General features: G+C 41.4%; 2 protein-coding genes across 2 annotated transcripts in view; both read right to left on the bottom strand.

The window, feature by feature from the left end:
- LOC109427444 (allatostatin-A receptor) overlaps positions 1 to 27,296 on the bottom strand; it is a 210,498-nt gene that overhangs the window by 51,964 nt on the left and 131,238 nt on the right. The window lies entirely within an intron of this gene.
- Positions 22,496 to 24,059, bottom strand: LOC134288705 (uncharacterized). The gene is made up of 2 exons (XM_062854353.1): positions 22,990 to 24,059; positions 22,496 to 22,931 (listed from the first exon to the last, which is right to left on the bottom strand). The coding sequence occupies exons 1-2, from the start codon at positions 24,057 to 24,059 to the stop codon at positions 22,496 to 22,498; spliced, it is 1,506 nt and encodes a 501-aa protein (XP_062710337.1).

The following is a 27,296-nucleotide window of genomic DNA, read 5'->3' as shown; positions in this document are numbered from 1 at the left end:
TAAATCCCTGGAGAAATTATTGGAGGAACACCAGAAATTCCAAGAGATCTTCGTTTATAAATTCGTGGAAGACTTTGTACCCGGGAGGAAGAGAATACCTTACAAATTCCACGTAAAGAACAATCTGTATCAGTAGGTCGGCCCCAGAGGCACGTTCTCCTCAACGTCCATACACATAAAATTTTAGGTATGCTTTCGTTATTCAAATAACATTACAGTTCGAATTTCGAAAAACCGCGTAAAAAAAGTCTCACCATTTCTCGACGAATCATGCAAAAAATAAGACGATGATTTTTTTTTTTTTTGTATGGAGTTTTCATTTACACGGCCGCGTAAATGAAAACCGCGTAAAAAAGACCTGACTGTACTTGATATTTTTAGGTGTTATTCATACAAAATTATGGTATTGGTTTTTGTTACTTTGCCTCTTATGTCCACCAAGCGAAGGGCATATAGAGGTATAATTGAATTTAAGATTGATAACTAAATATGTTATTCAGTTGCTTTTCTTTTCTGCTCGGGTATACTGGCTCGAAAAAAAAATCTGATTAAATCCATGTTTGCAGTAATTACTGGACGAATTATTGAAGGAGTCCTTAGATTTTTAAGAAATAAAGGTTAACTTTGCTGAAATACTACCTGGAAGAAATTCCTAGAGAAATACTTCGAATATATCCAGATGGAACGTCCACAATAGATCAAAAAACTGGTCGCAGTTGAAAATGTACCAAACAGGAAAAAAAACCAGATGTAATCATTTGAGCAATCTCTAGCAGACTTCTTGAAGAAATACATGTATGGATAAAACCTTGAAAAAATCTCTGAAGGAATATCTGCAGAAATACTCGAAATGCTCTCTGGAGAAATTTCTTAGGAAATCTTTGGAGAAATGTCTGAAGGAATCCTTAATAAAAGAATTGGAACAACCACTGGAGGAAACTCTAAAGGTATCACAGGAGAAATTCCCGGATGAATGTCTGGTAAATTCCTGGCAAACTTGCTCAAGAAATACCTGGAGGGATTTTCGAAGAAGTCCCTGATAGAATTCACAAAGAAATACCAGGTTTTTGGTTCTTAGCATGACGTTTGATTCAACTTAATACTAATGACAATTCGTGAATTTTGAGCTTCTACACTCAATAGCAGCATATGGTTCTTCTATGGTGAAAGCCCTACCGGAACGGATTCTGACATATCCGGAAAATTTGGCATGATGATTTCGAATTCCATAAATAAAAATCTCAAAATTTAACCGTTCAACTAAGTTTGTTATTTGGTAAAATTCTTCTTGGCGAAATTTCTTGTGGTTTTCGAGAAAAAAAAAGTTCGATAATCTGTATAAATAAAAATGGAATGGTGGTCATGAATAGGCTCGGGAACGGGTCGATGGATCCACAAAATTCTTTCACTATTGCATTTGTACAGGGCCCCGACACGTTGGTACGAAAAACTAATTAAACAGCAAAAATGGGAGTATTTGAACTTTCATTATGCGGGGCACTTCTCTACAGAACTCCAGACATAGGCTCGTACAGAAATAGGCTCAGGCCACATTAGACAATATCGGTAGTGTTCCAGAACCGTTTCCGGTTGTTCCGCCGGAACTGGTCAATTGCAAAAATAAACCAAACCCATCCACTAGACGCATCGGTTCATGGCTTTTTAGGAAACCTGATGAACATTTAGCAAGAAACTAGTCTCAAACCATATTAGGGATAATCGGTACTGTCCCGGAATCGGTTCCGAGTATCCCGTCGGAAGTGGTCAAATGTAAAAGTGATTCTAACCCATGCATGCTATACATCAAATCGTGACTTTTTCGATAACCCGATAAACGGTTAGCAAGAAAATTGACTCAAACCGCATTTAAAACTACCCAGTCAACATACGATCACATATGATGTTGAATATGAACTTCTCATGATGTTCTTTAAATGTTTCCCCAACAGGAGAAGGATAACATGTTAACAGGAATTCCGACTGGAAATCCCAGAAAAAACATCTGAAAACATCCCAAAAGGATTTGGAGGAATCTCAAATGGTATTCCTCAAGGAACTTCCAGAAGAATTTCCGAAGACACTGCTGGAGGAAACTTGAAAGGAAATCATAGACAAATTCTAATAGAAATCCAATGAGGAGTTCCTGGAGCAATTCAAGATGGAACTTTTGGAGAAATCTTGAATAAACTCCTGGAAGAATCTCAGAAGGAGCTATTTGTCGAGTCTCAGAAGGAACTTCTGGTTCAATTCCTGAAAAAAACACGGAAGAAATTATTGAATGAATCCCGAAAATAACTTTTGACGACTCCCGGAAGATATCCAGATAAAAATCCTGGTGAAATCTAATAAAGAAAATCCTGGAGGAATTCCAAAAGGAGTGAATGGAGGGATGCCTGAAAAAGTTCCTGTAGGAATTCTGGGAAAAAAATCCTGGATAAATCCGAGAAGGAAGACCTAAAGGAATCCCAGAAGAAACTCTCAGAAGAATCCAGGATGAAATTCCTGAAGGAATACGAAAAAGAACTCTTGGAGGAATCCCAGAAGCAACTCCTGGAAGGTTTTTTAGAATGCCGGAAGGGTCTCTTGCAGAGTTCTCGGAATGAACATCTGAGTGAATTCCTGAAACCCCGAAAGAAGTTCTAATGGAATCTCAAAAAAAAAATCCGGTCAAATCCCTGAAGAGATGTTAGAAGAAAATGCTGGTGGAACTGAGAAGAAAACCATGAATAAACTTTTAGAAAAACCTTAGAAAAAAAACTCCTGGAGAAATCTCAGAAGGAACTTTTGGTGGAATCTAAGAAGGAACTCCGAAAGAAGTTTTTGGAGGGATCACTGAAGGAACCCTTGAGGGAATAAAAAAAGAGAGAATCTCAAATGGAATCCCAGAAGGAAGTGCCAGAGGAATTAAAAAGAGAGGAATTCTCAAAATTGGGAATCCCAAAAGAAACTCCTTGAGAAATTCCAGAACGAACTGCTGAAAGAATTTTAGAAGAAACTCCTACAGCGTCCTTTAAATGTCGTGGTGAATTTTATTCAAATGAAACCAAATTGATATTCTTAATTAATTTATTAGTGAGCCAACTAATATCTTCGAAAGAGCTCCTAGGCTAATATGGAACTGAACTGTATTGGGAGCATCAACTTCCTGTTCTTAGGCATTAAGCAGAACGATGGGTGGTTTATTGAGTCATTTGCATTGGTGAGAATCTTCTCTGGTTGCACCTATGGTCTTGATGTTGGCGATCTGAACCTGGCAGTCGGCAATGTTTTCTTTGGATTTACTTTGGTCTGGGTTGCAGTCTTAATAAAGCAATGTTTTCTTGCTATTGTTGTTTTTTTTATCATAATATTCGTTAAACTTCTTCTTCTTCTTCTTCTTCTTGGCGTAACGTCCTCATTGGGACAAAGCCTGCTTCTCAGCTTAGTGTTCTATGAGCACTTCCACAGTTATTAACTGAGAGCTTCCTCTGCCAATGACCATTTTGCATGCGTATATCGTGTGGCAGGCACGAAGATACTCTATGCTCAAGGAAGTCAAGGAAATTTCCTTTACGAAAAGATCCTGGACCGACCGGGAATCGAACCCGTCACCCTCAGCATGGTCATGCTGAATACCCGTGCGTTTACCGCCTCGGCTATATGGGCCCTTGATATATTTGAATATTCGTTAAACATACAAGTTAAAATTGAAATCACAACAAAGTTTCGAGTTATTTTTGCTGTTTGACATGAAAATTTTGATTTGTTGAGGGAGGGGGGGGGGGGGATTGTTTAACAAGCTACGTCATTTATAGGGGGGGTATCCAAATTTGTGACGAAATGCTTCGAGGGGGGAGGGGGGTATTAAAAATCGCTTAAAAAAGCTACGTCATTTATGGACGCCCCCTTAGATGTCAACATGAAAAAAAATCTTGAATTTCAAATTATTCATTGTGAAAATTGCAGAAGTGTGTTGAAAGCTACAGTGGCACTTACGTCAACCATGCGAATATGGGCAGTTATGTGGAAATTATAAGTTATCTACGAAACTTAATGGAATTGGGGTTAAATGAGCTATATGTGTTAAGTAGTTACACATTGCAAAGCATACATTGATTTATACAGAGAGTACATATACGAGAAGAATAATTGAGTGCCCATGAGCAAATAATATTATACGAAGCAAGTCATATTTATAGAGAAACTTTTCGTAACATTCAAATTTCATCATATACGGGAATCGGGGTTGAATGGGACCGATAATTTGACAACATGTTGCCCAAGGTGACTCATTTCGATGTTTATTCTATATTCAAACATTTTTCAATCAAAATCATTTCATGTTATTTTGAAAAGTTCTGATATTTATCAGTAAACTACTAATTTTATATCAATATAAGAGAATTGGGGCTAAATGGGTTACTTATGCAATCCTATGGTAACCTATGTTGCTAAAATCTATTTATGTATGCTCTGCACACAGTTTCTCATGACGAAAACATCAAAAAAATCCCAAAAGTCGGATTATCGATGAGCTTTATATTAATTTCATTTGAAATATAAGGGAATTGGGGCTACATGGGTTACTTATGCAAACCTATGGAAACGTACGTTGCTAAGACCTATTCATGTATGCGCTGCAAACAATTTGCCATGGAGAAAACCTTTAAAAAATTCATAAAGTTTGATTAACGATGAGCCACATATTAATTTCCTTTGAAATTAAAGGGAAATGGGGCCCAATGAGTCATATAAGTTATTGTAGTGCTACTAAAAATACCCAAATCGATTCCTTTATAAAATACATTCACGAAAAGAAGAATTTAGTCTCATGAGCATCTTATATTATGCGAAATAAATAGAAAAAGTATTGAAAAAATCGTTTTTTATAGGAATTTTACAGTATATGGGAATTGGGGTTTAATGGCTCAGGTAACTTTACAACATGCGGTCCAGGGAGCTTACACCAATTTGAATATTATATCTGAACATTTTGAAATCAGTATCGCATTAAATTAATCTAAGAAGCTAGGCAAACAATTAAAAAACTACTAATAATATACTAAGGAAGGGAATTGGGGTGTATGAACAAACTTACGATAATTTATTATGCTCAAATCTCTTTGTGTAAGCCCTCAAGACATTTTGTCATGATAGACACAAAAAGTCCGATTTTCGATGCGAAAACAATAAGATTTCTTTGAAATATAAGGGATTTGGGGCTAAATGAGCCCCGTAGAGCAATTTTCCGTCGCGTGCGATGGATGAAACCAGTCTCAATCGATTCCCCAGGCTTTTTTCCATTCGGAAATGGTTTAGTTCGATGTTCGAAGCCCCTTGGAACAAAAGATATAGATTTCTTTGTCGGTTTTGGTTATTTTTTGTCATTAGGTATCGCCACAATGGTTCCCTATTTGACCATAGTGGAAATACTATGAAAGTTTTAGTAGCAAGAATTTAAATGAATCTTGTCATTGAAACTCTTGAAATGATGCAATATTTGTTATTATGTATGCAAAATTTAAAAATTTAAATTTATTTATTTGTTATTATGTATTACTTTTGTTCAATCCGTTTACTCTACTATTGCTTTTCTGGGTGTTTGAAGGTTTTCAGCAGGCTACCTTACCGGGGCCGCGCTGCCTACATTGCGTTGAAGGGGCTGCCTTCTTAGGTATAGCTGACGCAATACAGCATTTCATACTCAGCCGCTGGATGCCAGAACAGACGCTGTTTGAGCCGCACCTCCTTGGTGAACAGACGCTTGGATCGTACCTCCTCAATCTAGCTGAAGTCAGAAGGACAACAGTGCCCAGGCTGCACTACCAGCTAAGCACACAACTCTTAGCTGGCGGTCTTTGTCATCGTTTGACCCGTGGAAGCATGAGGTAGGAACTTGTGAGGATCAGAGCTATGTTAGACGCTCTCCTTATCGACTCACCGTTTTGCAGCCCAGTTGGTTGGATGGCCTCATATGCCCAATCTACAAGAAAGGGCACAGACTGGAGTGTGTCAATTACAGAGGGATTACCCTTTTAAATTCGGCGTATAAGATACTGTCGCGTGTCCTGTTCAACAGACTGCGACCTCTTGAGGAGTCCTTCGTCGGTGAATACCAGGCTGGTTTTCGTGAGGGCCGATCAACGACGGATCAAATGTTTACCCTGCGGATGATCCTAGATAAATTTCGGGAATATAACTTGCAGACTCACCATCTGTTCATTGATTTTAAAGCAGCGTACGAATCAGTGAATAGAAATGAGCTTTGGCAGATAATGTCAGAACGTGGTTTTCCGGCGAAACTAATTAGGCTGATACGCGCAACGCTGGATGGATCAAAATCAAGTATTCGGATCGCGGACGAAGTGTCTACGTCGTTTGTGACCTTGGATGGATTGAAGCAGGGGGATGCTCTTTCAAATTTATTGTTCAACATTGCACTCGAAGGAGCGATTAGGAGGTCAGGCGTGCAGAGGAATGGCTCTATCATCACACGGTCGCACATGCTCCTCGGTTTTGCGGACGATATTGATCTCATCGGCATCGATCGTAGGGCAGTGGAGGAAGCTTATGCTCCTCTGAAGAGAGAGACAGCGAGGATAGGCTTGGCGATTAACTCTACCAAGACGAAGTACATGATAGCGGGTAGAGACAGAAGCAGGCCTAGTGGTGTTAGTGCTGAGGTAGTGATTGATGGGGAAGGGTTTGAAGTTGTTGAAGAATTTGTTTATCTTGGAACACTTGTGACATGTGACAATGACGTTTCCCGTGAAGTGAAAAGGCGTATTGCAGCTGCGAATAGGGCCTTTTACGGATTGCGTAGCCAGCTTAGGTCCCGTAACTTGCAAACGCAAACAAAATTCGCTCTGTATAAGACTCTGATTCTTCCGGTTGCCCTCTACGGTCACGAAGCGTGGACGTTAAAGGAGGTAGACCGAAAAGCTTTTGGAGTTTTTGAGCGCAAAGTGCTGCGGACAATTCTCGGTGGGAAACAAGAAAATGGAGTGTGGCGCAGACGCATGAATCACGAGTTGTACCAAGTGTACGAAGATGCGAATATTGTGAAACGTATAAAATACGGCAGACTTCAGTGGGCTGGACACGTAGTGCGAATGTCGGAAGAAAGAATAGCGAAAACAATATTCAGCAGAGAACCCGGTAGAGGTAGGCGACTTCGTGGGCGGCCGCGAACTCGCTGGCTGCACGCGGTTGAAGAAGATCTACGATCCCTACACGTTCGGGAAAACTGGAGGAACATCGCCCAAGACCGACGAAGATGGTGCTCTACTATACGCTCGGCATTGGAGTAAAGTTACTTTGTAGCCAACAAGGTAAGGTAGGTATTACTTTTGTTCTCGTATGCGTATTACTCGAACTGAAGTTTATGCGAAAACATTTTGTTTTTACTTTGAATACATACACTACCCGCCATAAATATGGAATCGCATCTTCTAGTATTGCAACACCCCAATTGAATATTGCAGCACCCCAAAAAGTTTGGCATCACCTGAAAACCTTATGATTTACTAAACTATATCTCAAAAACCGTATCCTCTGCAAAGTTTAGACCTTCGGCAAAGTTGTTCAGCAGGTTTATGACCTTCAAATGGTGAAATGTTTGGTACGTAATTCCGCCGCTATGTGGCGCTAGTGTGCATTTACAATGAAGAACTTTGACATGGTTTATCTCATGATTCTGACCACCTAGAATGTTCGTGTCTTCAGCAATGTTGGTCAGAAGGGTTATGGCTATCAAATGGTGGTAAGTTTAGTGCGTAATTCCGCCGCTATGTGGCGCTAGTGTGCATTTACAATGAAGTACTTTGGCATGGTTTATCTCATAATTCTGACCATCTAGAATGTTCGTGCTTTCAGCAATGTTGATCAGAAGGTCTATGGCCATTAAATGGTAGTAAGTTTAGTGCGTAATTCCGCCGCTATGTGGCGCTAGTGTGCATTTAAAACAAAGTATTTTGACATGGTTTATCTAATAATTCTGACCACCTAGAATGTTCGTGCCTTAAGCAATGTCGATCAGAAGGTCTATGGCTATTAAATGGTGGTAATTTTAGTGCGTAATTCCACCGCTATGTGGCGCTAGTGTGCATTTACAACAGGTACTTTGACATGGTTTATCTCAAGATTCTGACCACCTAGAAAGTTCGCGTCTTCAGCAATGTTTATCAGAAGGTCTATGGCTATCAAATGGTGGTTAGTTTAGTGCGTATTTCCGCCGCTATGTGGCGTCAGTGTGCATTTAAAACGAAGTACTTTGACATGGTTTATCTCATGATTCTGACCACCTAGAAAGTTTTTGTCTTCAGCAAAGTTGGTAATGCCAGTGTTCATTTAAAACGAAGTACTTTGACATGCCCAAGTAACCACAGTGCTGAAGCCTTATTGCATGCAGATATACGGTGTATTTAGTGCAATCATTACTTTACATGCAAACTTAAGGTTGATTTAAAGTGGAAGTGGGCAATTGTAGAATCATATTAAGATTATACTGGTATAATCTTGAAGCAGTCGCATAATTGCCCATTTCCACTTTAAATCAACTTTAATTTTGCATGTAAAGTAATGATTGCTCTAAATACACCGTATATCTGCATGCAATAAGGCTTCAGCACCGTGGTTACTTGGGTGGTTTATTTCAAGATTCTGACCACCTAGAAAGTTCGTGTCTTCAGCAATGTTGATCAGAAGGTCTATAGCTATCAAATGGTGATAAGTTTGGTGCGTAATTTCGCCGCTAGGTGGCGCCAGTGCGCACTTACAATGAAGTACTTTAACATGGTTTATCTCATGATTCTGACCACGTAGAAAGTTCGTGTCTTCTGACAAGTTTGTCAGGCGGTCTGTGGCTATCAAATGGTGATACGTTTAGTGCGTAATTCCGCCACTATGTGGCGCCAGTGTGCATTTACAACAAAGTACTTCGAAATGGTTTATCTCATGATTCTGACCACCTAGACCTACCTGTGCGCCGACTATATTTTGCTCGGCGGCAGCGTGATGGCCATTTTTGGCTGGCGGCGTGAATCGGCGTGACCAAAATTTGACCATAATGTTACATTGACAAAGCAAACAAGTTATCATTACGCTCTAGAATTTGTAGTCTGAACTATTTCATGACCAATGATGACATAAACTATTGATTGAATGAATACCTTTTGTAAGTCCTGTTCAGATCCGTTGCTGCGACCAGTGATTAGACCTATTGTGACAATACCCGCATCCTTAGTGTAGTTCATGTTGCAATACTACATTGCAATTAAAGGCAATACAATAGAGATTTTGCTACAATTTTTGATTCATTTATTTAGAGGGAAGGAATCTCGTTTCTTCTGGGAGGAATCTCAGAAGGAATTCCAGGAGGAACCTTGATAGAAACTGGAGAAATCCGTGGGCTTATCTCTGCAGGAACTGCTGTATGAAATCCTGAAGGAACTACTGCAGAAATCTCTGGTGGTTCAAGAGTCTGTCTTGGAGAGATCCCTGATTGAAATTTTTGAGGAATTTCAGGATTCCATAAATGAATTCAAGAAGAAATCCTAAGGGTTTTACAGCAGAAATCCTCGAAGGAATTCCAGCGGGAATTTCTAAGGGAATTCGAGAAGGAATCCTTTAAGCAAGGATTTCTAGGAGGAATCTACGAAAAATAGCCAGAAGAAATTCCGAATGATTTTCCAGCAAGAAACCTCAAAGAATTCAAGTGGGAGTTTAGAAGAAAATTAGAAAAAGAGTCCCCAAAGGAATTCTAAGAGGAATCAACGAAAATTACCTTAGAGGTATTTCTGGAGGAATTCCAGGAGAAATCCCTGAGAGAATTCTAGGAGGAATCCCCGAAGGAATTCTAAGAGGAATCCCCGCAGGAATTCCAGAAAGAATCTTCGAAGGAATCTCCAAAGAAATTACAGGAGAAATTTATGGAGAAATCCCAGGAGGAGCCACCGAAAGAACTTCGGAAGAAATCTTCGAAGGAATTTCGAGCGGAATCCTCAAAGGTTTTTAAGAGGAAACCCCCAAGAGGAATTTCCATAGGAAGTCAGAAGGAATCCCCGAAGGAACTATAGGAAGAATCCACGAATTCTAGAAAGAATTTCCGAAGGAATTCTTGGAGAAATCACCGAATAAATTCAAGAAGGAATTCCAGGAGGAATTCCATGGAGAATTGAAGGAATTCCAGGAGGAATTTCCGAAAAAAATAAAAGAGGAATCACCACAGGAATTCGAAGAGGAAACTTCAAAGTTATTCCAGGAGGAGTTCCCGTGTTAATTTTAGGAGGAATCCCCGACGGAATATCAGGAGGAAACTTTGAAGGAAGTCCAGCAGGAATCCACGAAGGAATTCCAAGACAAATCCCCGAAGAAACTCTAAGAGGATACCCCGAAGGAACTCCCGGTGGAATCCACGACGGAATAACAAGAGGAATACCCGAAAGAATTTCAGGAGGAATCCAGAAGGAAGTCCAGGAGGAATCCCCAAAGAAAGAATTTTTCAAAGTAATTCGTGAAGGAATCCTCAAAAGACGTCTAGGAGGAACCATCGAATAAAAAAATAGATGAATCCTCGAAGAAATTTCATGAGGAACCCGTGGATAAAATTGGAAAGGAATCTTCGAAGGAATTTTAGGGGGAATCCCCAAAGGCATTTCAGGAGGAATCCCCGCAGGAATTTCAACAGCAAATTCCGAAAATAATCCTGCGTGAATCCCAAAGGAATTCCAGCAATTATCCACAAAAAATTTCCAGCAGGACTCCAGTGGGAACTTCCCGAAATTTGGGTAAGAATCTCCAAAGGATTTCAATAACGGATCAACGAAAAATATCCTCTGAAAGAGTTCCAGGAGAAATTCGTGAGGGAATTCTAGAAGAAATTCCCCAAGAAATTCCAGTAGGAAACCCCGAAGGAATTCCAGGTGGAATCCCCGGAGGAATTCAATGAGAAATTTCTGGAGCAATCTCCGAAGAAATTCGAAGAGGAATCACAACAGAAATTCCATGAAGAAACTCCAAAGCAAATCCAGGAAGAACCTCCGAAGTAATTGCTGGAGGAGTTCCCGTAGAAATTCCAGGAGGAATCCCCGACGGAATGTCAGGAGGAATCCCCGAAGAAATTTCAAGAGGAATCATTGAAGGAAGTTCAGCAGAAATTTCCGAAAGAACTCGCGGATCAATCCCCGAAATAATTCCAGGAGAAATCCCCAAAAGAACTCTAGGAGGAGACCCCGAAGGAATTCCAAAAGAAATCTCCGAAAGAATTCAAGGAGAAATCTCCGAAGGAATCCCTGAAGGAAGCCCAGAATGAATACTTCGACGGAATTCCAGGAGGATATCCTGAAGAAATTTCAAGAGAAATCTATGAAGAAATTACAGGAGAAATCCCTGTAGGAATCCCAGAGGTAAGAGGAAACCCCATAGGAAGTTCAGAAGAAATCTCCGAAGAAACTAGAAGATATCCCCGAAGAATTCCAGGAGGACTCCTGGAGGAATTCTATGAGGAATTCCTAGAGGAAATCAAGGAGGAACCTTCGTAAGAATTCTAAAAGAAACCATCGAAGAAATTCCAGGAGGACACCCCGAAGGAATTTTAAGAGAAATCCACGACAGCGTATCAGGAGAAATCCCCGAAAGAATTTCAAGAAGAATCCTTGAAGGAATGCAACATTAATTTTGTTTGTGAACTGATCGCCGGCGCGAAAAATAAAAACCGGCGGCGTGACAAACTGCGGCGTATGGCCTAGGTGATCAGAATCTTGAGATAATCCATGTTAAAGTACTTCGTTTTAAATGCACACTGGCGCCACATAGCGACGAAATTACGCACTAAACTTACCACCATTTGATAGCCATAGACCGGCTGACCAACTTTGCTGAAGGCAAGAACTTTCTAAGTGGTCAAAATTATGAGATAAACCATGCCAAAGTACTTCGTTGTAAATGTACACTGGTGCCACATAGCGGTGAAATTACGCACCAAACTTATCACCATTTGATAGTCATAGACCGTCTGATTAACTTTGCTGAAGACACGAACTTTCTAGGTGGTCAGAATCATGAGATAAACCATGTCAAAGTACTTCGTTTTAAATGCACACTGGCGCCACATAGCGGCGGAATTACGCACTAAACTTATCACCATTTGATAGCCATAGACCTTGTGATCAACATTGCTGAAGACACGAACATTCTGGGTGATCAGAATCATGAGATAAACCATGCCAAAGCACTTCGTTTTAAATGCACACTAGCGTCACATAGCGGCGGAATTACGCACTAAACTTACCACCATTTGATAGCCATAGACCGTCTGATCAACATTGCTGAAGACACGAACTTTCTAGGTGGTCAGAATCATGAGATAAACCATGTCAAAGTACTTCGTTTTAAATGCACACTAGCGCCACATAGCGGCGGAATTACGCACTAAACTTACCACCATTTGATAGCCATAGACCGTCTGATCAACATTGCTGAAGACACGAACTTTGTAGGTGGTCAGAATCATGAGATAAACCATGTCAAAGTACTTCGTTTTAAATGCACACTGGCGCCACATAGCGGCGGAATTACGCACTAAACTTACCACCATTTGATAGCCATAGACCGTCTGATCAACATTGCTGAAGACACGAACTTTCTAGGTGGTCAGAATCATGAGATAAACCATGTCAAAGTACTTCGTTTTAAATGCACACTAGCGCCACATAGCGACGAAATTACGCACTAAACTTACCACCATTTGATAGCCATAGACCGTCTGATCAACATTGCTGAAGACACGAACTTTGTAGGTGGTCAGAATCATGAGATAAACCATGCCAAAGCACTTCGTTTTAAATGCACACTAGCGTCACATAGCGGCGGAATTACGCACTAAACTTACCACCATTTGATAGCCATAGACCGTCTGATCAACATTGCTGAAGACACGAACTTTCTAGGTGGTCAGAATCATGAGATAAACCATGTCAAAGTACTTCGTTTTAAATGCACACTGGCGCCACATAGCGGCGGAATTACGCACTAAACTTACCACCATTTGATAGCCATAGACCGTCTGATCAACATTGCTGAAGACACGAACTTTGTAGGTGGTCAGAATCATGAGATAAACCATGTCAAAGTACTTCGTATTAAATGCACACTAGCGCCACATAGCGGCGGAATTACGTACTAAACTTACCACCATTTCATAGCCATAGACCGTCTGATCAACATTGCTGAAGACACGAACTTTCTAGGTGGTCAAAATCATGAGATAAACCATGTCAAAGTACTTCGTTTTAAATGCACACTAGCGCCACATAGCGGCGGAATTACGCACTAAACTTACCACCATTTGATAGCCATAGACCGTCTGATCAACATTGCTGAAGACACGAACTTTCTAGGTGGTCAGAATCATGAGATAAACCATGTCAAAATACTTCGTTTTAAATGCACACTGGCGCCACATAGCGGCGGAATTACGCACTAAACTTACTACCATTTGATAGCCATAGGTCTTCTGATCAACTTTGCTGAAGGTCTAAACTATGCAGGGGATGCGGTTTTTGAGATACAGTTCAGAAAGTGATGAAGTCTTCAGGTGATGCCAAACTTTCTGGGGGTGCTGCAATATTCAACTGGGGTGTTGCAATACTAGAAAATGCGATTCCATATTTATGGCGGGTAGTGTAAGTTTGAAAGCCTTTCATTTTCCATAAAACTGTTCAAATACGTGGGTGGAGCAAAATAGACCGTACAGCGGCAGAAACATGTTTGTGTACCAAAACAAGTTAGACCTTTTTGACATGTTAATGTAGAACTAAGGTTAGCCTTCAGATGTGGAAAAATTAGGATTTAATAAGTGAGTGAATGAGTTAGCTTACTCATCAATTCGAAATATTGAGCTCTCATAGCGTAGTGATACCATGGGGATCATGCTTTTTAATATTGTTTTTTTCAGGTAATGACACTACAGTAAACGTCAGCAATTTAAATAGAATGAGCACTTATGTGCACAAAACCCTGCTTTATGTCAATTGGGTGTACTTGAAAAATATGGCTGTCAGACATTCCCAAAGCAGATGACGATTCGCATACAAGGCCAAAAGGCTGCATTGACTGCAAGCAGAACAGCAAGCCGTAATGTGCCATAAACTTGTTGTTGTTATAACTCAACAATCATCTTCGACATAAAAGCGCAAATTTTGCTGCATCTAACGGCTGCTTCCGGCACGAACCCAAAAAAATGCGAATGGTGGTGGAGATTATCCACGCTTCTCAACCAGTCACGGCAAGTACACGTTTGCTTTTTTTTTTCCAAAAAAAAGAGCGCATACGCTTCGCATTTTTTTACGATGTAAATATTATCTTGCTTTACGATTATATTATTTGCTTTTCGTCGATGTATAAACATTCTGGGAAAGTTCAGCAGACATCCATGCTCCCGTGCGTCGTCTACCGCCGCACCCGCCACGTCCTACGCAGAAGTCGGCCCGCCCTAATTCAGTGAAATGGATGGAGGAACACTCAGAATATATTTCTCATTTTCCGGTCAATAAACGATTTTTTTATCTCACACCACCAAAGTAAATCTCGCGCGACTGCACTTGGCATGGAATGCGGGATTTTCTCGAAGGAAAAAAGAGTAATTTCCCGCCGACGACGAGTGATCCTCCCGTAACCCGGACTACTGACTTTTTCTGTGCCGCTTGCTGCCGAAGCTCAAACGCGTCGGATTATTTATTTATTGAAGAGGTCGCTACATACTGGGAAAAAAACTGCCCACGAAATCGAGCCTTACCACGCGTCGCCGCCACACGACGAACAACCGGGCCATGGCGAGGTCATGTGTACAAACGTACCAGCCAGCAGTGGGCGTTGCTAAACCTCTAATCCAAAACGGAATAATGTTTCGGATGATTCTAAGTTGGTATTTTTTCTGAGAGGGAAAGCAGAAGGGAAGAAAAAACTGTTAACCCATTCGAAAGGGGCAGACGCCCAGGGGCTCCGGAATCACCCGGATTGTTGATGTTTAGCTTGGAAACATAAATAAATCGGTTCTGCTCTTGACAGCCCGGGTGGATGTAATCCATCCTTCTCTTATTGCCACATTTTATGGTATTATGAAAGTGATCCACTGGAATATGGGCAAGTGGAAACTGTGTTCGACCACGATCTGATACAAACATGCAAACATAGGGTCTGAGACCATTTTGGGCACTTGCTGCTACAACTCGATTAGTTTTGAACCAATTGACTTGATTTTTCGGATACGGTGAGATCCACACAGTATCTAGCAAAATACACAAATAAACTCTAATTGGTTTGCGGTGAAGGCTGGGTATGCTGCGCAATTCAGATCCCATTGTGATCCACTAGCCTCTGCCCAGCAACTCCTATCCCTAGCTCCTCATGGTACCGGCCGGAAACTACGTGCAACCTATGGGAAGATCGGGTAACCAACCCCGGTGGGAACTTTGGTCGTAGGCTGACAGGGAAGGGAGGGATTTCTTCGGCAAACCTGAGCGTCTGTTCTCCAGGACGTTGATCAGCCGCCCCAAACATAGGGATCAGACGCTCCGATCCCCATGTTAGGGACGGCTGATCAACGTCCGAGTGCCAGGGAAGGACTCTAAGCTCAATTATGCACTATGGTCATCTGGAAAGTAAGGGGTTGGTGTCAGGGCCTACGAGCCAGCCGTAAATAACCATTGTAACGGAAAATCAGCAACAGAATAATACTAACCGAGACTAACGGCAACGACCCCAGCGAACAAAAAGGACTTGCGATTAGAAACTCGGTACGTGGAACTGCCGATCTCTCAACTTCATTGGGAGCACCCGCATACTCGTCGATCTACTAAGGGACCGCGGGTTCGGCATCGTAGCGCTGCAGGAGGTGTGTTGGACAGGATCCATTATGCGAACGTTTAGAGGTAATCATACCATCTACCAGAGCTGCGGCAACACACGCGAGCTGGGAACAGCTTTCATCGTGATGGATGATATGCAGAGGCGCGTGATGGGTTGGTGGCCGATCGACGAAAGAATGTGCAGGTTGAGGATCAAGGGCCGATTCTTCAACTTCAGCATAATAAACGTGCACAGCCCTCACTCCGGAAGCACTGATGATGACAAGGACGCATTCTACGCGCAGCTCGACCGCGAGTACGATTGCTGCCCAAGCCACGACGTCAAGATCATCATAGGAGATTTAAACGCTCAGGTAGGCTAGGAGGAGGAATTCAGACCGACGATTGGTAAGTTCAGAAGCAGACGAACGAAAACAGCCTACGACCCATTGATTTCACCGCCTCCAAAAATATGGCCATACGTAGCACCTTTTTCCAACACAGCCTCCCTTATCGTCAGTGTTGGTAAAATCACACTCAAAGCTCACTCATGAACCGCTCCTGCGTGAGTAAACTCACGCGCGATTCTGAATCATTTTCTCACGCGCGAGATTTTCATGCTAAATCTCGCTTTCGCGAGTCAAGCGCCGAAATCTCGTTCGCTTGTAAAACGAACCCAAATCAATTTTAACGAAATTCAATGTTGTTGTACGATAGGTTTGCTTTTGTTCTATCATACAATCCTAAGAACTTCGATGTAAATAATAAGAACACCAAGAAATAACGCAATGAGTGAAATCGTGAGTCAACTCATGCATGATTTTTTCGGCAGTGAGTTTGGCGAGTCAAGAATCGCGCGTGAAACAACTCAAGCATGAGATTTGAGAATTTGAGTTTTTACCAACACTGCTTATCGTACCACTCGGAGATCACTACAGCAAACGGAATCTCAAGTCGACCACGTTCTGATTGACGGATGGCACTTCTCCGACATTATCGACGTCAGGACCTATCGTGGTGCCAACATCGACTCCGACCACTATCTGGTGATGGTCAAACTGCGCCCAAAACTCTCCGTCATCAACAATGTACGGTACCGGCGAACGCCACGGTACAACCTAGAGCGACTGAAACAACCGGATGTCGCCTCAGCATACGCGCGGAATCTCAAGGCCGCGTTGCCAGACGAGGGTGAGCTCGATGACGCCTCTCTAGAGAACTGCTGGAGTACTTTGGGTATCTGGAACGGAATCGACGGAACGAATGGTTCGACGAAGAGTGCAGAACGGTTTTGGAGGAGAAGAACGCAGCGAGAGGGCGGTAATGCTGCAGTAAGGGACCCGACAGAACGTGGAACATTACAAACAGAAGCGGAAACAGCAGACCCGTCTCTTTCGGGAGGAAAAGCGCCGTCTGGAAGAAGCGGAGTGTGAAGAAATGGAACTGCTGTGCCGTTCCCCAAGAAACACGGAAGTTCTATCAGAAGCTCAACGCATCCCGCAACGGCTTCGTGCCGCGAGCCGAAATATGCAGGGATAAAGACGGAGGCCTCTTGACGGACGGACGTGAGGTGATCGAAAGGTGGAAGCAGCACTTCAATCAGCACCTGAATGGCGTGGAGAACGTAGGCACGGGAAACCACGGCAACGGAGGAAACGACGACGCCAGTGCAGCGGAGGGCGGAAATGAACCAACTCCCACGCGGGATGGTAACATAAGGCTGAATTTCAAAAGGCTGAATGAACATAAGGCTGAATACAAAAGGCTGAAACTATGAATATGTAACAAAAGGCTGAAATTACAAAAGGCTGAAAGAACAAAAGGCTGAAAACATGGATTTCAGGCCTGAAATGTCACTTAGCCGAATGGAGGATTACCAGTTGTACAATATTACTAGTTACAATAATATTACAATATTACTAGTTGTCCCATGTACAGCCTAGTTGAACGGTTAAATTCTGATCTATGCATATACCTCGGAAGAACAGCCTATCTAAAGAAGCGGGAAAAATCTCTGATGGGAGAATAAGTATTGTGGCCGCAAATAGTACAGTGTAACGACAAAGTGGAAAGGTTTGATGATAATATCTCCATACTAATAACTCTCCCATGATAGATTTTTTTTTCTTTTTTTTTAATAGGCTGTTCTTTTGTAGTATATGCATATATTCAGTGCTGGCATTCGTACCAATGTGTAAAATGCAGCGAGCTTTAGCGTGCGCATATTCCTTAAAAACGATTTATCAGAGATTTCTCCTTCTTTGAACATAGGCTGTTCTTACTGTGTTTGGATGTTATAGATGCAGCATTTTTTTTCTCCTCAAAGACGTTGCTTCTTGTAAAATGTTAAAAGAACAATAATTTAAGTTCAGGTGTTGAAGCTGCTTACTTTTTACCAGATGTTTTTCCTTCTTTTAAACATAGGCTATTCTTTCAAATAGTAATGTATTCGAATTGAACGCAAGCCAAAAATAAACTGAACACTTTAAATTTTTTGGACGACAAAGAATTGAACTTGCCGGTCAGAGCTTTTGCTGCTTAAGAACATCATTTGGCTCTGAGTTCACATGCACTTATCTTCATCATTATCATTATCCTATGTGCCTTCTTTCTTAGGACTAGGACCTTGTGCCGCATCTCCATGTTTAGACGTTATTATGTTATGTCACGGGAAAATGCGTCACATTGGTACGACATTGTGGTCTGGGATATTGAAATACAGCTCTAGGCATTCGGATTTTTCGAAACACACGATAGTCGGGCTTGTTCACTCTCTCAATAGAAAGAGATTCTTAATCGAGTCTGACTAGTTGTCGTATCCTATCCTAGGTCCGAAAGATTGCTAAAATTGACGACAAAAATGGCACATATATGACCATTGTAGTTTCACAGATACCAGGGTAACATGTTAGTCAGCATGCTACGGGTGCAGTTCTTTCCATTAGTTTATGCCGCGTTCAATTTGCATGTTCAAATATATTTGATCGCAGTGTGCCGAGTATGAACTTCAACGCAAATTGATCGCGTTCACACTGTGGTGCTGCAATTCGGTTCTGAACTCCTATGCGCACAACATTGCTTGACATATATGGGAAATAGTTTCTGTCGATGCGAATAAAGCGGTATAGTCCCCGGAGTTCTGGAAAACCCGAAAACGAGAAAATGAGAAACTTAATCAGGAATGGCCAACTGATTTACTGACGACCAGACTCTATTCGTTTAGGCAATTTTATGATTTTCGATGGTTCATGCCGCTAACTCCGTTACTGTATTGTATTAAATTATATGATTGGAAATCTGGATTTTTCAAAACCCATGTTGACCGGACTGGTACGCTCAGATATGATTCCAATAGCAGAAGAGTTTCTAAATCTAATGAGCTTCAAATGTTTGAAATCTGTGGAAACATGGTGGAGGTATAGCCATTTCAGTTTCGCGGATCCCACGGTACCTTGCTGGAGTTCAATTTGGAGCTCGTATGCATTAGAAATTTTGAACTGAACTAAGTTCAAACATTTTTGGGCAATAGTTACAATTGTTTGCATCTAAGACTCATTCAACCTAGTTTCCGTGTTATACAAAATACTTCAAACAAGTGGAAATGAAATGTTGGTGAATTTTTTTTGTCAATTTGAGGTTAGTATTTGTGGAGTATTAGCCGATATGATACTGAATAAAGTACATTAACATAGACATTATGATAACGAAATCCATAATATTATGATCCACTCGAATGTCTTTTCATCAGTTAGAGCCTTAGCTCACGTGACCAGATGTCCATTCGATGAATAGTCCAATCGACTAAATGTCATATACTTCCTCTTCCGTAAAATGGGTTTTGACCGAATGTTCATTTGACCAAATGTCCGTTCGACCAAATTTCCAAAGATTCTTTTATTTCCTATGATCATTTCAAGTCGAGTCGAATGTTTTTCAAAAATCAATAGATTAGCCATTAATGTTCAAAATGTCATTTCATTCGATTCTCTACAGCTTTCAAAACTTTTCAGCCTTTTGATACCTTTCAGCCTTTTGATGCTTTCAGCCTTTTCATCATTCAGCCTTATGTGTTTCAGCCTTTTAATCATTCAGCCTTATGTGATTCAGCCTTTTGTACCTAAACCCCCACGCTGAGGGAAGTTAAGGATGCCATTCACCAGCTCAAAACAAACAAAGCAGCTGGTAAGGATGGTATCGCAGCTGAACTCATCAAGATGGGCCTAGAAAAGTTGACCATCTGTCTGCATCGGCTGATAGTCAGGATCTGGGAAACCGAACAGCTACCGGAGGAGTAGTAGGAAGTGGTAATCTGCCCCTTTCACAAGAAAGGCAACCATTCGGAATGTGAGAACCTCAGGGCCATCGCTATTTTAAATGCTGCCAACAAAGTGCTATCCCAGATCATCTATCGTCGTATGTAACCTAAAACGAATGAGTTCGTGGGAAGTTATCAAGCCGGCTTCATCGACGGCCGGTCGACAACGGATCAGATCTTCACCCAACGGCAAATCCTCCAGAAATGCCGTGAATATCAGGTCCCAACGCATCACCTGCTCATCGACTTCAAAGCGGCATACGACAGTATCGACCGCACAGAGCTATGGAGAATCATGGACGAAAACGGCTTTCCTGGGAAGCTGACTAGACTGATTAAAGCACAGATGGACGGTGTGCAAAACTGAGTAAGGGTTTCGGGTGAATTTTCCAGTTCATTGGAATCCCGCCGGGGACTACGACGAAGTGATGGACTCTCATGCCTACTCTTGAACATCGCTCTGGAAGGTGTGATGCGACGACTCGCCGACGAGCCGGGCTCAACAGCCGGGGAACGATTTTCACAAAATCCGGTCAATTTGTGTGCTTTGCGGACAACATGAACATTATCGCCAGAACATTTGGAACGGTAACAGAGCTGTACACTCGCCTGAAACGCGAAGCAGCAAAGCTCGGACTGGTGATGAATGCCTCAAAAACAAAGTACATGCTGGTAGGCGGAACCGAACACGACCGGATCCGTCTGGGTAGTAATGTTACGATAGACGGGGATACTTTCGAGGTGGTGGAGGAATTCGTCTACCTCGGATCCTTACTGCCGGCTGACAACAACGTGAGCCGTGAAATTCGGAGGCGCATCATCAGCGGAAGTCGGGCCTACTACGGGCTCCAGAAGAAACTGCGGTCGAAAAAGATTCACCCACGCACCAAATGCACCATGTACAAAACGCTAATAAGACCGGTGATCCTCTACGGGCACGATACATTGACCATGCTCGAGGAGGACCTACAAGGACTCGGAGTTTTCGAGCGACGCGTGCTAAGGACAATCTTCAGCGGTGTACAGGAGAACGGTGTGTGGCGGAGAAGAATGAACCACGAGCTCGCTGCACTTTACGGCGAACCCAGCTTCCAGAAGGTGGCCAAAGCCGGAAGGTTATGGTGGGCAGTGCATGTTGCAAGAATGCCGAATAACAACCCTGCAAAGCAACTGATCCGGTTGGTACAAGAAGGCGTGGAGCGCAGAGAGCACGATGGGCGGACCAGGTGGAGCGTGACTTGGCGAGCATTGGGCGCGACCGAGGATTGAGAGCGGCAGCCACAAACCGAGTATTGTGGCGTACTATTGTTGATTATGTCTTGTCTTAATGATATTGAACAAATAAATGTATGTAATTCTTCTGGAGGATCGACTGAGGGTTTTAATCTACGATTTAAACGGCTACGCAGTCTTGCAATTTGGGAAAACGAGGTTTATTATTTGCCCGACGTTTCGACACTGGGGTTTTGTGTCATCTTCAGGGGTACTAAAATTTAATACATGTACTAATTTGATACAATCTACGGATACACAATTCGTCTGGATTACTTACATTAATTTTTCGTTTTTGGTCTTATGTTTCGTCTAACTGTAACTGTCTTGTCGAGTTGTTGTTGGTACATGCTGTAAAGTCATTATTAAAAGTTGAAATTGTCGGGTTCCTTGTCTAATGATAAATTTTGTCTTACACTTATTTGGTTTATCTAGTTTTGCAACGGACTGTACGCGTTTGGCGCAAATCTACTTCTAACAACCCCCCACATATAATTGAACGGTCATTGGTAGCAAAAGTGCCCTATCCTAATAATCTACGTTTCATCGTCGGTTTGTCGTTCTACATTCGGTTTGTTGCGTTCCTGTATAGTTTTAATGCTGTGCAACACAGCTGCGTATGTGGTGCTAAGTCTATCTACGTCTGTTCGCTTATTCACTGTTTTGTCTGTGTTTGTGATGTGACACATTTCGAGGAATGGTAGTGTTGTCTGTTTATAACTATGGTCAATAATTTGTGTTTGGTCAAGGTTGAATCTGTGGTTGTGTTCAATACAATGTTGGATTAGGGCTGTCGTTGTCTCTATTAGTGTAGTTTTAGCTGCTTCAGTGTTTGTCTGACTATCGTTCATCAACTTATCAAGTTTGTTTACATTGCTTTTGTGTCCAGTGAGTCTTTTGCCTAGGTTGTTTTTGGTCATTCCTATGTAACAGCTCTCGCAGTCGTTACATGGAATTTTATAGATTACATTATTAATTTCGGTTTTTCTTACAGGGTATTTAACTTTGGTATGCAGTTGATTGATGGTCCGGTGTTGTCTAGTCGTGATGTTGATGTTTGGGTAGTCTTTGGTCAGGATTTTGGTTATGCGTTGCGAGAGTGCAGGTATGTACGGAATCGACCTGTACACTTTTTCATTCCTTGTTGTTTCAGGTTCGTTGGATGGACATACGGTTTTTTGATGCTCGATGCTGTTGGCTGTTCGGTGATCGTCGGTGATTGCGTGTATTTGGAGATGGTCGCTTCTATCGCTCGTGGGATCATAGAGTGGTTGCTGATGTTGCAGGTCATTTGGTGTTGTGATGACTGGGAGGGTGGGTGGCTGACATGATGGTTGGCTTTGGACGAAATCGGTAGGGTTGTTTGTGTTTGATGCTGCTGTGGGTGGTACGGGAGATGGCTGGCAGGATGGTCGGCCGGGTGTTGTATGCAGAAGTTGGTTGTTGATCTCGCTGATGGTTGGTAAGGTTGGCGGTAGTTGCGGAGGGGTATGAGGGATGGTTTCAATCGGCTGATGTTGCTGTTGGCGGTTGGGTTGTGGGTGGTTCTCGTTGGGTGTCGGATGCTTGCTCATGTACAAGTGTAGCAGTCTATTGATGAGCGACTTCGGGTAATTGTTTTGGCGGAGATGTTGGTGAATCGTTTTGGCTATTTCATCTAACGGCTTGTTGCGGGTGAGCGAGCATACTCGGTGGATGAAGTTATTTGCTACATTGATCTTGTACTTAGGCTGGTGGAATGAATTGTAGTTCAACATTCTACCTGAGGCTATTGGTTTTGCGTACCATTCCGTCGTCAATGTTTGGTCTGCATTGCGAATGACCGTCATGTCGAGGAATGGGAGGCGGTTCTCTTTTTCTTCTTCGGTGGTGAACTGTAGCCTCGGTTCAATCCTGTTGAAGGCATCCAGGACCTGTTGTACGCATTCCCGTGGGATAGCCATGAAGATATTATCCACGTATTTTCTAAAGATGGTTATCTCAAAGGGTAGAGAGTTCATAGCTGTTTTGATAACCGAGTCCAACACGATGTCTGCCACAATGGGCGACAGTGGGCTGCCCATGGCCGTCCCGTATGTTTGCTTGAAATACCGTCCTTCGAAGCAGAAGTAGCTAGCTTCCATACAGTATTCCACAATCTCGAGGAACAAGTCAAGATTGATTTGTGTTTTGACCTCGTTCCACCGATTGATGATGCTCCTGATGACCAGATGTCGCGGTACATTGGTGAATAGTGAGGTGACGTCGAGGGAGATCATAATGTATCCCTCCGGAAGTACAACTTGGTTGACATCTCCACAAAATTCGAACGAGCTGGTCGTGCTGTACTGGCTATGGAATGAGTTTTGTAGAATATCAGCGATGTATTTGGCCAGCTTGTACGTAGGGGCTGTGATGTTGGGGATGACGGGGCGGAGCGGGAGGTCCGGTTTGTGCGCTTTCGGTTGGCCGTAGATCCTGGGGCATGTTGCATTGGTCGAGGATAGTTCTTTCGCTGTTCTGTGGTCGATTAGTTTTAAATCTTTGAGCCTTCTGACGATGCTGTTGTTTCCGTTCTGGTACCTTGCCGTGGGATCCGTTTTGACGTTTTCGTACGTGGTTGTGTCACTCACCAGCGCTCGCATTTTCCGGTCGTAGTCTTCCCTCATCATAATCACGGTTCTGTTCCCCTTGTCGGCAGACAAGACGCATATCTCGGGGTGGGACTGTAGGTACATTGTATCAAATTAGTACATGTATTAAATTTTAGTACCCCTGAAGATGACACAAAACCCCAGTGTCGAAACGTCGGGCAAATAATAAACCTCGTTTTCCCAAATTGCAAGACTGCGTAGCCGTTTAAATCGTAAATGTATGTAATGTAATGTAGTTTTATAAGGATACAATTCAATAGCTTCCAAACAAAAAAAGTTTAAAACCGGATAATAGGTTCAATAGTTATGATTTTTTTTTAAATTTTAAGTTTGTGAAAAGCTTGATTTTTGGGACTACCCTACTGAAAACTGGTCACCCTAATGACGAAATTAACAAATACGGGTCTAATTATTTTCGATGAACTACAATCGCCAAATACCCAATTAGTTAACCTTGGAAAATCATTAATAAACAGTTTGAGAATCCCAAGATGTATTGTCGCAAAAACGATAACCCATCTGTATGGAAAAGAAAACTCCAAATTCAATTTCGACACACGTTCAACCGAACGGGGACAAAACAGTCAACTAATTCAGCCCAGTGTTAGTGTACGATAAATCAACACTGGAGAACGTTCTAGAAAGTTTTCTTCTTAATACCTAGTGTCACCTGCTTCTATATAGAAAGTTAGTGAGTTTCCTCCTCTAACCCCTAAGTAGTTTCGCTTTCAATCAAAGCCATGATGTGGTGGCACTTCTTGCAGAAAGTTTCTCGAAGTGTGTCTGTAAGGTGAAGGTGGTTTCCTAACTTTGTTGGTGGAGGGAGACGTTGTGTGAGGATGAGGCTTCCCCTCGTTAGGGGTTGAATGTTATACATAGGGGATCATCGTCGCCGGTTACCGTCGTTGATTGGTTTTGATTTAGTCAACAAGCAGACGTGTGGGATTTAGCTTTAACAAACCAGCACCCCAGCTAAGAATTTATACCAATTTTGATGGGAATTCAGTGGCTTCATGTCACTGATTAGTGTGAGTATTTGTGATCTTCCGATTCTCAGTCACGTGCAATCCAAAGCAGCAATTAAAAATCCAGTTAGGTTCGAAGAGGTTTTTGGAACCGTTATAAAACCAATATGTAAACTTATAATGTTTTTTACGGGTTTAGAGCTGTTATAATCTGTCTTGCTTGAAAATATTTTTTCCCAAGCAACAATATAAATTCAAACAAGTGTTAACAAGATTGTGAGAACTATCATAAAATCTTAAGGGCTTTTACTTGATTTTATGGTGGTTCGGGATGTTTTCGTGTCCCCATATATATGGAAAATATTCCTCTTAATGGTGTTGACTCACCAATGTGCGTTACAAAAAAAATAGAAATTTTTCTTACACTTCGCTAAACATACGACAATCGCTTTTGTGATTTTGGATGTTTTTTTGCGCACTCACAAATTTTGAGCCTGCAAACAAGCTAGAAAAGTATGACGTTGTAAATTCCTTTTTCGCGAATATAATGTAATCGATTTTTTTTTTTCGATTCTTGTGTCACTTCATGCAAAACAAGTGACATTTGTTAGTTTTCTATTTTTATTATGCAAAATATCACACAGAGTTATATAGAAAATTTTGCTTGAATTCTTTCAGGAATACCTCTAGAAATTCTTTAAAAAAATCGTGCATGGATTCCTTCAGAAATTGAAACCAATATTCCCCTAGCGATTTTTCAAAAATTTCTCGAAGAACTCTTTGAGATAATCTTGCATAAATTGCTTCGGAAATTTCTCCCTACATTCATTTCGAAACTCCTCCAGAGTTTACTTCAGAAATTTGTTTAGGAATTCTTTCAGAAAATCATTTAAATATATCAACATAAATTTATGAAGTGATTCCTTAAACAAATCTTCCAGGGATTTTCAGAATTCTTTTTCCAAACTTTCCTTAAAAATTTCTCCAAGAATTCTTCTTGTAAGTTTCCCAAGTGTTGTTTCACGGATTTCCTTAAAAAAATGCCCGATGTATTCATGTTCCAGAGATTCTTCCATGAGTTCCTTATGGAATTCCACCAGGGATGCAGTATTTCATAAATAATTATTTCCAGATATTTCATAAATTCATATAAATTCCATTGGTTCCTCCAGAAAATCGTTCAGAGATTTCAGTAGATTTTTTTAGATATTTATTCAGAAACATATCCAGTATATCCTTTAGAAATTTCATCAGAATTTACTCCTATCTTCAGAAATTTCTCCCCAAATTTCGTTCAGAAATTCATCACGAGATTCTCTAAGAAATTCATCTAAACTTTTAATGAGGATTTTCCAGGAATTTCTGTAGATAATGCTTCAGGAATTCTTCGGAGGATTTTCAAAAAAAAAAACCTTCCCAAAAATCCTACTGAAATTCATCCGAAAATTTCTCCGAAGATTCCAGAAAATTCTCCATGGATTTTTTCAAAAAATTACTACATGAACGCATTTGGCAATTTTCTTCGTATATTGCTTATGAAGTACTGCAGGATTTATTTTTAATGCTGCTTTTTATATTTAATATAAGACTTTCCTGCGTGAATTTCTTCACAAATATCTCCATTGACTCCTGTTGAAAATGAAATCTCACTAGACTATCTTACATGGAATTAAAAATGTCTTCCAGGGAAAGAGACAGCGAAATCTTTCTGGGAATTTTTCAGAAATTCGTCCAGGGGTTGCTTCAGAAATTCATGCTGGAATTGTTTTAAAAAAATCTCGTAAGGATTCAAAAACCTCACGGAAAACTGTTTTAGAAAATTTACAAAAGATAGTTTTGGAAAATAACTTCAAGAATTTGTTCAGATTTCCCCGGAAATTCCTGTAGTTTCCTTTGAGAATTTCGCCTAAGATTCCCTAAGAAAACCCTCCACAGATTCTTTCAGTAGTTCCCTTCCCCAGAAATGTCGTTTCTGCAAAAAACCAAAAATCGAAAATTTCTCCAGTGTTTGCTTTGAATATTTTAGTGATCCATTAAGATATTCCTTCAATATTTTCACAGATTTTTCCTGAGATTTATTAAGAAACTCCTCCTGAGATTGCTTAAAATTGAGAAAGTTCCAAAAGATTTATTCACGGATACTTGAAAAAAAAATCCATGAATTCATATCAAATTAGCTTTATAGCTTCCATCAGAAATTATTCCAAGGAATCTTTCAGAAAGTCTTCCACGGATTCCTTCAGAAATTACTACACAAAGTGCTTCATAAAACCTTTCAAGGATTCTT

This window comes from Aedes albopictus, chromosome 1 (assembly GCF_035046485.1).
Source record: "Aedes albopictus strain Foshan chromosome 1, AalbF5, whole genome shotgun sequence".
Classification (NCBI taxonomy): domain Eukaryota; kingdom Metazoa; phylum Arthropoda; class Insecta; order Diptera; family Culicidae; genus Aedes; species Aedes albopictus.
Note: the sequence above shows the minus strand (reverse complement) of the source record. Positions and strands in the feature narration are given on the sequence as shown.